Consider the following 14,661-nt stretch of genomic DNA (forward strand, 5'->3'; position numbering starts at 1 on the left):
TTTTCTTTTTTGCATGTTTATACAGTCAATGCTGGGCTTCTCAGGCGTGTCAGTGGTAAAGAACTCCCCTATAATGCAGGAGATGCAGGTTCTATCCCTGGGTTGGGAAGATCCCCTGGAGAAGGAAATGACAATCCACTCCAGTATTCTTGCCTGGGAAACCCCATGGACAGAGAAGCCTGGTCGGGCCACAGTCCATGGGGTCAGAAAGAGTCAGACACTACTTGGCGACTAAAGAGCAAGAAACCAATCAGTGCTGCAGTGAACAGGCTCCTCTATATTCTCTTCTGTGCGTATAAGCAAACGTTTACCCAGAGTTGACAATAAGGGCAAATACACATAAGAATTAAAAGGCTTAATTCTCCCTGTGAAAAATAAGGAAGGGATTCTCCTTGCTGCTACTTCCCCTTATTCTTTATAATATTTACATTTGGAAACTTAAGTTCTTTCTCTGTGTCTTTGAAATGTATGTAAATCATTTTTAAAGATAATAAGACTCTCATCAGCTTGCTCAAGGACCCAGGAGCCATCTTTCTGACATATGACATGTCTCATGACATCAAGGAATATAGGGTCCCATCTCCAAGTTTCTCTGGAAGCAGAGATGCCTAACATTGTTGGGAGCCTCACACCAAGTTGTGAAACTACTTCCTGCCATAAAGACAAAGGAAGCTTATTTTTCCTTTGGATAAACCCTGTTAGCTAACGCAAATGGTCATCCCAGTTATTAAATGAATTTTGGATTCAGTATGTGTGACCAATGGGGCTGATAAGCCCTCTTGCCTGAGGACTAATTATTGCGTACTTTGAGAACACCATGGAATGAGTTGGATCTGTTATCTATGTGAAAGGGTAAAATTCTTTTCTGTCTTTACAGTCACTTAGCATATTGCCTGTGATGAGCGTGTTCTAGTTTCATGCTTATTCAATAATAACTGCTTTCTCTCTGTTCTACCTTTGTGGAGGGGTTTCTGGGTTGGGAGGAGGTTTTGTTCTTAATTCTCTTTCCCCAACAATAGCAGTTCCACTTCTAGGCAAGATGTGGGACTAAGAGTCTAAAGTGAACAGCAAACGGGAAGAAAAACTTGGAGGTGTCTATCAAATCTAGTTAACAGTGGCTTATGAATATCTACATCCTGTATGTTCATCCAGATCAGGAATATAATCAAACTCATACAGTTTTTGCTAATTTTCCTGGATATTAAGATTTGATACATGAATTGTCTCTTCTGTAAGTGCTGCTGCTGCTAAGTCGCTTCAGTCATGTCTGACTCTGTGCGACCCCATAGACGGCAGCCCACCTGGCTCCACCGTCCTTGGGATTCTCCAGGCAAGAACACTGGAGTGGGTTGCCATTTCCCTTTCCAATACATCAAAGTGAAAAGTGAAAGTGAAGTCGCTCAGTCAAGTCCATCTCTTCTCGACCCCATGGACTGCAGCTTACCAGGCTCCTCCGCCCATGGGATTTTCCAGGCAAGAGTACTGGAGTGGGTAACCATTGCCTTCTCCACTGTAAATGCTGGTTTTATATTATTTGCTCATTTTTACTCATTGTCTTCTAGAATTTTTACTATTATTATTATCCAGTTTGTTAATCCTCGTTCAAGTTGAAAATATCTTCTTTGCTATATTTGCTATAATTTTACTTACATTATTTGCTATCCAAGATATATTACTGTAACAAAAAGCATCTGTTTTCCTCTTTGGCTCAAAGAATATGAAGATTTAAGGATTTTCTTTAGCCCAATGTCAATTTTTTTTTCAAACATGCTAAAGCTTTTGTAGTTTTATTTCTTGTTTTCACACTTATGTTATTCATTTACAGATTGTATCATTTTAGGGAACAGTGTAATAGAGGTAGGAACAGAGATATGACTTCCTTTTTCCAAATGGTTACCTTACTTGTAGATTAGTCCAGCCTTTCAAAACTTTTAGGTCTCCATTTTCTGTAGTGGATGAAAGCGACTTTATTCTGCTGGTCCACTGTTTAAGGGGTTCAGACTTTCAAGCAACACTAATTTATAAATGGAAATGCAAGTGCTATATTTTGGGCATGTTCATGGTTCATGTCAAACCATAGACATCAAACTAAATTACACTTTAACTATTGCTACCCAACTGATAGGGTTTTCAAAATGAACATCACCATGTTTTTTAAAAAAAAGCAGATTTCTGAGCGCTATCCTCAGAAAATTAAATCTGAAATGAACGCAGGCATTTTCAATTCACGATTAAGTGAATAAGGTTTCTCTTCTTTCTTTTAATCATTTAGGTAGCTTACCCTTGTAGGGGAGCAAAATTTTCCACCTCCAAATATGTCTTTGACATGAGGATTAGGTCAGGCTGATTATTTTTAAGAAACCCTAGACTCAGGAAGTCTTTTCTTTTTTTTCACCTCCACCTTAACTGCCTAAAAGGATTTAGATAAAAGGTCTGATTCAGGAAGAGAGTCACCAGAGAAACCTACGAAGAACCTGGGTCAGGTGTGGTGGGGGACACTCAGCAGGGCCTGGAGATCAGAGTACTCTATGTGTCACTGTCTCTGCTGGCAAAGCAACCCTTGTTTACCAAACATTTGTTTTTCCACCTGCATGTGAACTGCATTTCCCTTTGATATCACAGTCCTCACCCTCTTTTCTTTCTCTCAGATAGTAGATAAGCCTCAATTTCCTAAACAGTCCTTGGGTTTCCTTTTCCTGTGGGGCTCTGTTTGTATACAATTGAATTTGACTTTTTCTTATTAATGTCTCATGTCATTTAATTCGTAGACCAGCCAGAAGAACCTAGAAAGGGTGGAGAACATCTTTTATTTCCCTGACACCCTAAATTCAAGTTTTATGTATAAGTTGCAAAAACAAATTAAACTGAGAATTTAGGAGTAAAGCAAAAAAAAAAAAAAAGAAAATTACTCAGTTTTACTTCTACAGTGTATGGAATAATAAATAGAAAACTACCTCACACTGACGTACCCTGCTTGTTTGCAGAAAAACAATTTTTTTAAGGGGCTGTCAATCTTCAAAAGATGGATGGCAAATAGATGGGGAAACAATGGAATCAGTGACAGACTTTACTTTCTTGGGCTCCGAAATCCATGCAGATGGTGACTGTAGCCATGAAATTAACACTTGCTATGACAAACCTAGGTAACATATTCAAAAGCAGAGACATCACTTTGCCGACAAAAGTCCATGTAGCCAAGGTTATCATTTTTCCAGTAGTCATGCACAGATATGAGAGTTGGACCATAAAGAAAGCTGAGTGCCAAAGAATTGATGCTTTTGAACTGTGGTGTTCGAGAAGATGCTTGAGAGTTCCTTGGACAGCAAAGAGATCAAACCAGTCAATCCTAAAGGAAATCAATCCTGAATATTCATTGGAAGGGCTGGCTGATACTGAAGCTGAAGCTCCAAATGTGAAGAGCTGACTCATTTGAAAAGACCCTAATGCTGGGAAAGATTGAAGGCAGGAGGAGAAAGGGACAGAGGATGAGATGGTTGGATGGCATCACCAACTCGATGATCATGAGTTTGAGCAAGCTCTGAGAGTTGGTGATGGAGAGGGAAGCCTGGCATGCTGCAGTCCATGGGGTCGCAAAGAGTCAGACTCAACTGAGTGACTGAACTAACTGAATCTTTAAAATTATTCTAAGAGAAGAAAACAAATATGGTGAAAATGGGCAAAGAAAGTGCTATACTCATGATTTTGAATTTACTGCTAAATCAATTTAAATATGATGAATTTCCTGTAAAAAATAAAAATCAATATATGAAAAAAGAATATTCCAAGGAGACTTCAGTGACTGTCTAGAATAAGTTTTATATTGTTAATGTTTTGGTTTTGGCATGAATATTTCATAACACTTATACTATTGGACTCTGGAATTTAAGAAAGCTTAAAAAGTTGAACTTTGTGCCTAGACTAGAAAAAATTTATTTAAAGTATGACACGTATGTTTCCTAGAAAGGAAGACTTAAGGGTCGTATTAACTAAGTAGTGTTACTTAAATCAGGGTCTGCTTTCGATTCCTTGGCCGAAGGAAAATCTGATTCTGTAAAGAATACTTGTCCAAAGAGGTTAAGGATTTGATTTACTTAAATACATAACATATAAACCCACTGGTAATTCCTAGCCAAGGCTCAGGTTTAACACGGAAGATCAAGCTACATTTTACTGCTCACAACAATGAGTACTTATTCTCAGAATACACCTGTCAGAGCAAATGCAATTTGCTAGGATTTTTCCCCCTGCTAAATGAATGTATAGATCTTTCCTATTTGAGCTCAAGCTTAATATACCAGGCCTCATTGTGCACTGGTTTTGGGATGTCACAGATAACCTTTAAATTTCCTTTGAAAGAGATAAGTTGAACCTTTCACATGATATCAACTCCCTTAAAAATAAAGGGCAAAAGAAAAATAAAGGCAAAAGTAACAGACACAGACTTTTCTAAGGCAGAAAAGTAGACACCAAATGACCTTCCTATAACTACATGAATTCAAAACAAAAGTTTCAGTCAAAACATTTATTCTTTTCCTGAATTGGGTTAAATGACAATACAAATATTGTGACCCTGCTTTTAAGTTTTTCATGTACTATACTTTAAATGTTCAAAACTTTGTGTAAAACCACATGTGACCCAATTTCTTTCACAATGCCTGCTGTAGAAATCTTAATTGTACACACTTACTTAGAAATAAATGCTCTCCTAAAGCATTATTACAGATTTGAAAGGACTAGTTAGCACTGCAACAATAATGTCAATTGAGTTCTTAGTTATCAACAAACACAGAAAGAAGAGAGGAGAGAACTGACAAAGGAGAGAGGAGAGATGTCCATTTATATCGTTTCCATCTGGTAGCAACCAGATCAGAAAGCCAGGGTGGCGAGAGTGCTTCTTGAGTCCTTAGGAGGGGATTTGAAGGTATTTAAGGGGATTAACCACATGCTACACTAGCCAGGGCTAGTTAAATTATAGTATTTTCAGGATAACAATTTTACATGAAGTACCAAAGTTCTGGCTAGAAAAATAGATTGCTAAACAGAAACTTCCAGCTTTCCATGGCTAAGAGTCTAAAGTGATAGTGAAAGTGATAGTCGCTCAGTCGTGCCTGGCTCTCTGCGACCCCATGGACTGTAGCCCACCAGGCTCCTCTGTCTATGGGGATTCTCCAGGCAAGAATACTGGAGTGGGTAGCCATTCCTTTCTCCAGGGGATCTGCCCGACCCAGGGGTTGAACTCGGGTCTCTTGCATTACAGGCAGATTCTTTACCGTCTGAGCCACCAGGGGAAGCCCTAAGAGTCCAAAAGCCTCTCTCAAATATGGGGATGGGACAAAAATATAGACTCATGAAACTACAGTGAGGCTGCAGGGAAAGTTTATTACCACCCAGCTTTCACACTGACAGTCACAACTTGTAAATCTTAACAGATACTGAGCAACTGTTATTTTAAAAGTTGTTGAAAAGGACGTAAACATTATCCTGAATATGATGGCAACAACAGTAGAAACCTAAGTGCTCAGAGTGAAGGGGTGGAGCCATTGGCAGGACTCCTCGACCAGGGTCCGTTTCAGAAAGTCTCAGGATCCCAGGGTGGCGTCATTCATTTTCACGCGCAGCCCTGGGCAGATTCATAGAGCAGCGCATCCACCATCTGTAATCCAGTTTCAGGACCTTGCTACCAATCAGTCAGGCTGCGCCCGCAGGACAGAAGCAGACGCCAAGTCAGCAACACTGGGTCTTGCCCTCTTTTTTCACAGTCTCCTGGTCCAGTTTAATTCTGCCATCGTTTTCTTCGTTAGGGAAGCTTTGGTGGTTGGCAAGAATGTTCTCCACCAGGAAGCGGGCTGCTTCATCGATGTTGACATTATCCTATAGGGCAGAGACGAGGATTAATTCTTAGAGGAAAGCATGAAGAGTATTGCTAGGAACTAGGAAAGTGTGTCAGGGGGCACTGTAAGGACAGCTCCATCTCCTGCTCTGATACTAAAACTGTTTGATGAGAGTCCATATTATTGCCTAACAGGTCTGGGGAACCCTCTTCTTCCTACCAAGAATCCCTCTTTCTGATGTTCTTGTTTTTTAATGTTTTAAACTTTGGCACTGAAGTTCAGTGAACTATCTCCATGGTTGAAGATGAATCTTCATCCTGCTCTAGGTTGCCAGCCACATAAGTGAAAGCACAGATATAAAAAGGCTTCCCTGGTGGCTCAGAGGGTAAAGCATCTGCCTGCAATGCAAGAGACCCAGGTTCGATCCCTGGGTCGGGAAGATCCCCTGGAGAAGGAAATGGCAACCCACTCTGGTACTCTTGCCTGGAAAATCCCATGGACGGAGAAGCCTGGTAGGCTACAGTCCATGGGGTTGCAAAGAGTCAGACACGACTGAGCCACTTCACTTTCACTTTTCACTTTACAGATATCAAAACAAAACTCAATAATTTGTTCTTGAACATCTACTTCCAGTATTTGGGATACCTTGTGGAAAAAAATGTTATAGGGTTCAAACCACATTAAAATATGATAAATGCAGCATATCACTTCCCCACCCCTGACTGCAAATTATGACTTTTAGTTGATGTGTATAAACTGAGCCGAAACAATGTTGTGGGTGAGATGTTAAGGATGCTCTAAGGAACCACCGGCCATCATATTTGTGTGACTGATTCACATGCTCTCATTGCACATATAATAAGTAACACATAGCAAAAACTGTGCTTATTTACAAAGGACAGGTAGTAGGAGCTGTTAGACATTTCTAAAGCTATTGTGGAAAATACATAAACATATACTTATGAACTTCCCATGTGGCTCTGTGGTAAAGAAACTGCCTGGCAATATAAGAGACACAGGTTCCACCCTTGGGCCAGGAAGATTCCCTGGAGGAGGAAATGGCAACCCACTCCATTATTCTTGTCTGGAAAATCCCATGGACAGAGGAGCCATGGGGTTGCAAAGAGTCAGACACGACTGAGCGACTAAGCACAATGTACTCTGTTCAGCGTCTGAGGAGGCACACTTGCTTGAGTTCATGTCTGCCAGGCTTCTCCACTGAAAAGGGACTATTTTTCACTTTGCACTTAGTAAGTACAACTGTATAAATACCCTGTTTTTCACCATACTTTTCCCTACTCATTTTGACATCAGTTAAGTTTTTCCCTGGAACAAGTATTACTGTTACATTTAATGGTGACTTTCTATCTCCATCATTTCCTTTTCATTTATGACTTGGAATTCTACAGTGAGGAAGAATTTTTTCTCTTCTCCCCCATTTAGTCACTTGTTTGTCCATGTCATGGATCATTATTTTATTCTGTGGATTAGGTCCATTACAACAGTTTTCTCCTTTGCTGTTCAATCTACTGTCTTAGATTTTGGAGCTCCTACAAGCAGGCACCTGTGTGTTTTTGACATGTTTCCATCACTGTGTTGTTTCCTTAGCTTCTGGCACCACAGAATACCTCAGGCACATCTTTACTTTCCTTGTTCCACTACTTCCTGGATAATTGTACTTAAAAACCAGGTTCTGACGGACTTGTAAACTCATGAGTTCTGTGTCGTTCTGGCTTCTAAACATCTTCAGCAGACACACCCAGGAAATATGTGATGTTTCTGAACTGTGGTGCTGGAGAAGACTCTTGAGAGTCCCTTGGACTGCAAGGAGATCCAACCAGTCCATCCTAAAGGAAATCAACCCTGAATATTCATTGGAAGGACTGATGCTGAAGCTGAGGCTCCAATACTTTCGATACCTGATGTGAAGAGCCACTCATTGGAAAAGACCCTGATGCTGGGAAAGACTGAGGCTAAGAAGAGAAGGGGACGACAGAGGATGAGATGGTTGGATGGCATCATCGACTCAATGGACATGAGTTTGAGCAAACTCCAGTAGATAGTGAAGGACAGGGAAGCCTGGTGTGCTGTATCTATATGGTCTCAAAGAATCAGACAAGACTAAGTGACTGAACAACAATACATACATTGGTATCTGCTTCTATGTTTATCTGTTTATACATACATGTGTGTATGTGTGCATGTATGTGCATGTCTGTATATGTACACACACATATAGACACATAAACACAGGATTTATATATATCTATGTGTATATATATGTAAAATGTTAAGTTCATATGGACCTTTCCAATTCCAACCCAAAACCACAAGGTTCATTCTAGGCTTCTCCCTTATTTGTTATAACTTTCTCAGTGAAAACTCTGCCTGAGAAGTAAAGACCTCTGCTATTTATTCAGCTATCTTTTCTAGCACCAACACAAGCTTTTTTTTTTTACCTCTACCCCTAAGGTAAGTATAAACTTTAATTAAAGTATTGATCTTTAAATGCCCTAATGTCCCTCGGTCCCCACCATCCCCATATACCAAATAATTAAAAGATTCTCTAACTGCATCTAATTGTAACTCATTAAGAACAGAAAGTCCCATGCTATAGTGTAATTAGTCACACATTTTCATATTGGAAATCCATTATTTGCCATAAAGGTGAAGAGATGAAAATCATGAATTTAAACTTGCCTTTTGGCTGTGTTCTCATCAGAAATTCAGATCCCTGGAAGTCTAGCAGAAATCAGTTTGAAGCTAACTGCTGACCAGCTCAGAATCAGAGGTGTTAGTGGCATGTAGGCAGTACTTTAAGGCTTGACTAGAAATTTTAACCAAAATTTTTATTATATTTCTCTTGAAATACTCATCACTAAGGAAATCTCTAGGAAATATATTTGTAGGAAGGCACAGAACATATGAATATTTTCCTTTTTACCTCTACAAGCTACCCTGTCTATACATATAACAAAGCTGATGACTTACACAGTCTCCGGCTATATGCCACATGATGCTATTGTTTATGAATCTTCCATCTAGGTACTGGGGAGAAATTCGGATTTATTACCTTAACGATTAATTAAAAAAAAAAAGAGGAATTTTTATCTGTAATACATTCATCTTCTCTTGTCAAATCTCTTGCTCTAGTAAACATTTACACACACCACTAATTTTTTTCCAACAAAGCTGGAAAGTAAAGCAAATCCCTTGACAGATGCGGAGAGAAGACAGAGGGCATGGCTCCCAGAACAAATGCCTCTATGAAAAGCCATCCCTTCTGCAATCTCTTCCTTCCCATTTGGCTGAGTGCTCATGCAGTACACCTCTGGGCTTCATCTGTTCCACCACTACTTTTTAAATATGAAACTAAACTTTAATTTATAATATAGCAGATTATATAATAAATAGCCTTTAGCTTAGAAGTAAACACTTCTGCCTCTAGCAGACACTATCCTTCCCAATGACCCCTCCATCACAATATTTTCAGAGCACATTTTGTGTAGTCTCCCATAGGTTTGCTTTCATTATTCTCATCTTCAGTGGCAGCAAATAATCTTCCACTTTTAGGGTGGATTTCTAGTAAAGCTAAAAGTAACCTGGTAAGTAGGTGATTTGGAGGAAAAAAAAAAAAAATATATATATATATAAACCACTCTGGTAAATCCATCTAAATCCTTTCTATAAATAAGAAATTCACTGAAGTAAACTAAAAGCTAAAACTGTGTTAAAATTAAATCAGTTTGGTTTTGAGTTTGTCATCATCATAGAATTTCATCAACATTTCATCATCCTTCCACGTCTGATTGTTATTGGACCTCTAAAGTGAAACTTGCAATGCATATAAATACACTCCAGCACAATATTTTGTGTTTGGGATTTTCACCTTTGCTTTCCAGTATATCTAGACTATTAAGATTTTCATCAGCCAATCTGTAGTTTTCTTCAAAAAATATTTTATCCAGTTTTCCATCATGGTTGAAAGAACAATATCTTACTCTACTTACTGTTGATGACGAAATATGTCACAATTGTTGATGCTTTCCTTTTGCTCAAATTTTTCATACACATTTAATCTAAAATTCCTCCATCATCATCTGAATACATTATCTTCTCTCTGACGTTTTCAATGTCTTTGTTTGTCCTGCCCACGACTTACATCTTCACTAAGGACATCTATGTCCCTACGTTTTGTTAAGTCTTCTGTAAAAATCAAAATTAGTTGCGCTTGACAATATACTTCATACCCCATAAACTCCAGGATGTATGAAAAGTACTTTAAGGACTCAAACTCATATAACATATCATTTGTTCTTTGCTCAAATAATATTGATTTTTATTTTAATGTAAAATCTGCCCTTCTATTCACCTCCCTACTAGGCAATTCTGAAAGTATCCCTGCTGCTGACTGAAATAAGCTGTAACATATCCATGCTTCACCTTTCACTAGGCTTCCGAAAACCACTCGGGTAAATCCATCTAAATTCTTTACAGTTTCAGGTCAGATGTACGAGTTAACTACAGAGCAGATTCAAACACACAGCGGAGCTCACCTTTGCAGAGGTTTCAAACCATCCTGTGAAGCCATGGTCTTTGCAGAACTGGTCCATCTGGGAAGGAGTCTGGCCACTGTCCTTTTTCTGGTCACATTTGTTAGCTAAAAGGACAGCAGGAATAGGGCTGCCGTTTGGAAGATGTACTTTACTATCCAGATCACTTTTCCATTTTAAAACAGCATCAAACGTGGAACCTCTCGATATATCAAAGACAATGAAGGCACCGACAGCTTCTTTGTAATATACTCGAGTCATGTTGCCAAAACGTTCCTGTCCTAGAAATAAATATAGTGAGACATCAAAAACTTAAAATTCAGTCAGACGCTATATTTATACATAACCTTTTTTAACCCTAAGAATAATGTTGTAAACACATCTGTCATTCCAGAACAGAGATGGGTGGGATTAAGGACACACACACAGAACCACAGCCCATAGGGCAGAAGTGGCTGATCACCTGCTCTCAGAACACAGTTACCTAGTTTTATGTTCTCTGTGCATGTACACTACATTCTCCATAAACATCAAGATACCAGTTCTTACAGCTACAGAACCCAGTCCCCCCTCACTCGCCTTGGTCTAAGAGAGGTACCAAAGAAAAAAAAAAGAAAGTTGGGTGTGGAGAGAAGAGACAAGAATAGAAGAAAAGAGACTTGCAGGAAGAAGATAAGTGTGGTGGGTAAAACGCTAGTCAAAAAGATTAGGCCTGGACCTGAGATAAAGGAGCTCATGTTCTTAACTCCTCTTTTTTCACGTCTCCAGCGAAACCCACTTTCCGTTTCCTTTTTAACTTTTTTTATTTATTTTTTTATTTTTAGTGGAGTGCAGTTTATTACACCGGCGGGCCCAAGGCAGAGTCTCCTCTTAGCCAAGGACTTAACTTTTTTTAAAGGAGGACAATTACTCCACATCTTTGTGCTGGTTTCTGCAGTACAACAATGGGAATCAGTAGTCATACATATACTCCCTCCCTCCTGAGCCTCCCTCCCTTCTCCCATCCCACTTCTCAAGGAAGTCAGAGTGCCACGCTGGGCTCCCCATGTTAGACTGCACCTTCCCACTAGCCATCTTTTTAACACAGGATAGTATATATATATGTAAATGCCACTTTCTCACTTTTGACTCGAAATGCAAGACTGCCCTAAGAAGGTAGATGTGCAAACCCACTGCTTTAGTAAAACGTGGTACAACTGTGTTGTTAAAAGAAGGATCAACTACAGAGCTCTTTGGATATCATTGTACTTTTAAAATAGCTTAACATGTTAGCACTTTTTTGGGAAAAAAATCTACCATTAAACATACCATATAGGTCTTGGCAAAGCATTCGCTTACTATCTGATATTGACTTAGGAAGAATTCTTTTCTTCATCTGACAGATAGAAAAACATGCAAAGGCTGCTTGGCCAGGACTCCAACAGCTCCAATTAAAGAAGATGGGACTAAGACTGGATCTCCTGACTCCCGTATGTGTGTGGAAACACACCAGTCATTCTGACCTATCCTGCAGCTGCCCTGACTTCTAAAGCTCTTACCTTTAGTGGGCAAATTACTGACCACAGTGCTAAGGAAAAATGACTGCAAAAACTACAAATCTAAGATTTATAACTCTTTGTCTAATGATAAAAGCATGTGCTAGGATGGAACATTTTCCTATTAAAACATACAATGAAAAACAACCTTTTATATAATTTTACTGGTAGTTAAGAAAGCAAAGCTGTCCCCTAAATTAATCATTTTTCCCCTCCAAATTCTATGCCATCATACATTTTTTAGATATTATTAATGGCATAATTGCAGAAGAATGCAATAGTCAAGCTTAAATGGATAAATAGAGTTCATTTAGTTTATGACTGCTCCCCAGAGGGGCTTATCTGAAGTTGTATTGTGATAGCTCAGAGTTCCAAATTTTGTTATAATGAACAGTCACATGAGAAATCTCATTATCGTGTTCATATATTATTAGTGATGTAAATCTGACTAGCCAACTATTTAGTTTATTTGCTCACAATGCTGACATTTATAAAAAGTCCATGTTGTATCCTTTTCCATTAACATACATTTAATTATCACACAAGGCATGCTGGCAGAGAATAGACCAGCCACTCAAGGTCGGTATCACCATTTTGTAAACACTGCGCAGATGCATTAAGGTGCACCTAATTTCAAACAGAGAGCACACACTACCAATGATTTTGATTTTTTTCAATTTTAATTATTTTATATGAAACGACTACAGCAATAAGAGAAATCAGTACTGCTAACTTAGTCCAGATAACAAGATAGTTACATAATAATTATATGAAAACATTCCTTTGGGCTCCCCTTTAATTTAGAAGAGGGTAGGTGCCAAACTAACAAACGTATATAGAAATCCAGAGGTTATGAAGAACTACTGAGCTCTGTGACTTTTGTTTCTAGAATCATCTATAGATTCCCTCTCCAAATATTTCATTTTACCAGCTGTGTTAGTGAACATTCAAGTTTGTATTCATATAAAATTTCTGGTTAAACCATAAGAAAATAAGAAATGTATGAGACAAGGCATTTTTGAGGAGGATCTTGTGACTTAAAATACCCATTCCAGTTCCAGGGCCAGGATTCAATCCTTCCTGACATTCTCACAGCAGAGAGTGTGCTTTCTACCACCACCATATATGACAAATCTAAACGGTGCCAATTACACTGTTAAGCATTTCATGCAAAGATAAGATGGGCAACGTAAAGGACAGAAACAGCAATGACCTAACAGAATAATGTTAGTCACTCAGTCGTGTCCGACTCTGTGATCCCATGGATTGTAGCCTGCCAGGCTCCTCTGTCCATGGAATTCTCCAGGCAAGAATACTGGAGTGGGTGACCATTCCCTTCTCCCGGGGATCTTCCTGACCCAGAGATCAAACCTGGGTCTCCTTCATTGTGGGCAGATTCTTTACCAACTGAGACACCAGGGAAGCCCAAATACAAACAAAGCTAGTGGAGATGATGGAATTCCAGCTGAGTTATTTCGAATCCTAAAAGATGATGCTATCAAACTGCTGCAGTCAATATGTCAGCAAATTTGGAAAACTCAGCAGTGGCCACAGGACTGGAAAAGGTCAGTTTTCATTCCAATTCCAAAGAAAAGTCATGCCAATGAATGTTTCAATTATTGCACAATTGGGCACATTTCACATGCTAGTAAGGTAATGCTAAAAATCCTTCAAGTTGGGCTTCAGCAGTATGTGAAGCAAGAAATTCTAAGTGTACAAGCTGGATTTAGAAAAGGCAGAGGAACCAGAGATCAAATTGCCAATATCAGTTGTATCATAGAAGAAGCAAACAGAAAAACATCTGCTTCATTGACTATGGTAAAGCCTTTAACTGTGTGGATCACACAAATTGTGGGAAAACTTCAAAGCAATGGGAATACCAGACTACCTTACCTGCCTCTTGAGAAACCTGTATGCTGGACAAGAAGCAATAGTTAGAACCGGACATGGAACAATGGACTGGTTCCAAATTGGGAAAGGAGTGTGTCAAGGCTGTATACTGTTATGCTTCTTATTTAACTTATATGCAGAGTGCATCGTGTGAAATGCTGAGCTGGATGAATCACAAGCTAGATTCAAGATTTCTGGGAGAAATATCAATAACCTCAGATTCGCAGATGATACCACTCTAATGGCAGAAAGAGAAGGCTAAAGAGCCTCTTGATGAAAGTGAAAGAGGAGAGTGAAAAAGCTGGCTTAAAACTCAATATTCAAAAAATTAAGATCATAGCATCCTGTCCCATCACTTCATGGCAAATAGATGGGGAAAAAAGTAGAAATAGTGACAGACTTTATATTCCTGGGCTCCAAAAATCACTGCAGACAGTGACTGCAGCCATGAAATTAAAAGGCACTTGCTCCTTGGAAGAAATCTATGATAAACCTAGATAGTGTATTAAAAAGCAGAGACATAATTTTGCCAACAAGGGTCCATATAGTCAAAGTTATGGTTTTACCAGTTAAGTTCAGTTGCTTAGTCATGTCTGACTCTTTGCTACACCATGGACCACAGCACACCAGGCTTCTCTCTTCATCACCAACTCCCAGATCTAACTAAAATGCATGTCCACTGAGTTGGTGATGCCATCCAACCATCTCATCCTCTGGTGTCCCCTTCTCCTCCTACCTTGAATCATTCCCAGAATCAGGGTCTATTCCAATGAGTCAGTTCCTCACATCAGGTGGCCAAAGTATTGGAGTTTCAGCTTTAGCATCAGTCCTTTCAGTGAATATTCGGGACTG

The 14,661-nt window shown here is 39.2% G+C and overlaps 1 protein-coding gene across 1 annotated transcript in view; it reads right to left on the bottom strand.

Moving 5' to 3' along the window:
• Positions 1-4,507: 4,507 nt before the first annotated feature.
• The window catches only part of RAB32 (RAB32, member RAS oncogene family), a 29,332-nt gene continuing 19,178 nt past the window's right edge, over positions 4,508-14,661 (bottom strand). The window contains exons 2-3 of the mRNA XM_065931190.1: positions 10,388-10,665; positions 4,508-5,871 (exon numbers count right to left, since the gene is read on the bottom strand). Coding sequence (XP_065787262.1) covers positions 5,725-5,871; positions 10,388-10,665 — 425 coding nt within the window. The 3' untranslated portion in view covers positions 4,508-5,724. The remainder of the gene's footprint in view (positions 5,872-10,387; positions 10,666-14,661) is intronic.

The sequence above is a fragment of the Muntiacus reevesi genome, chromosome 3 (assembly GCF_963930625.1).
Source record: "Muntiacus reevesi chromosome 3, mMunRee1.1, whole genome shotgun sequence".
Lineage (NCBI taxonomy): Eukaryota > Metazoa > Chordata > Mammalia > Artiodactyla > Cervidae > Muntiacus > Muntiacus reevesi.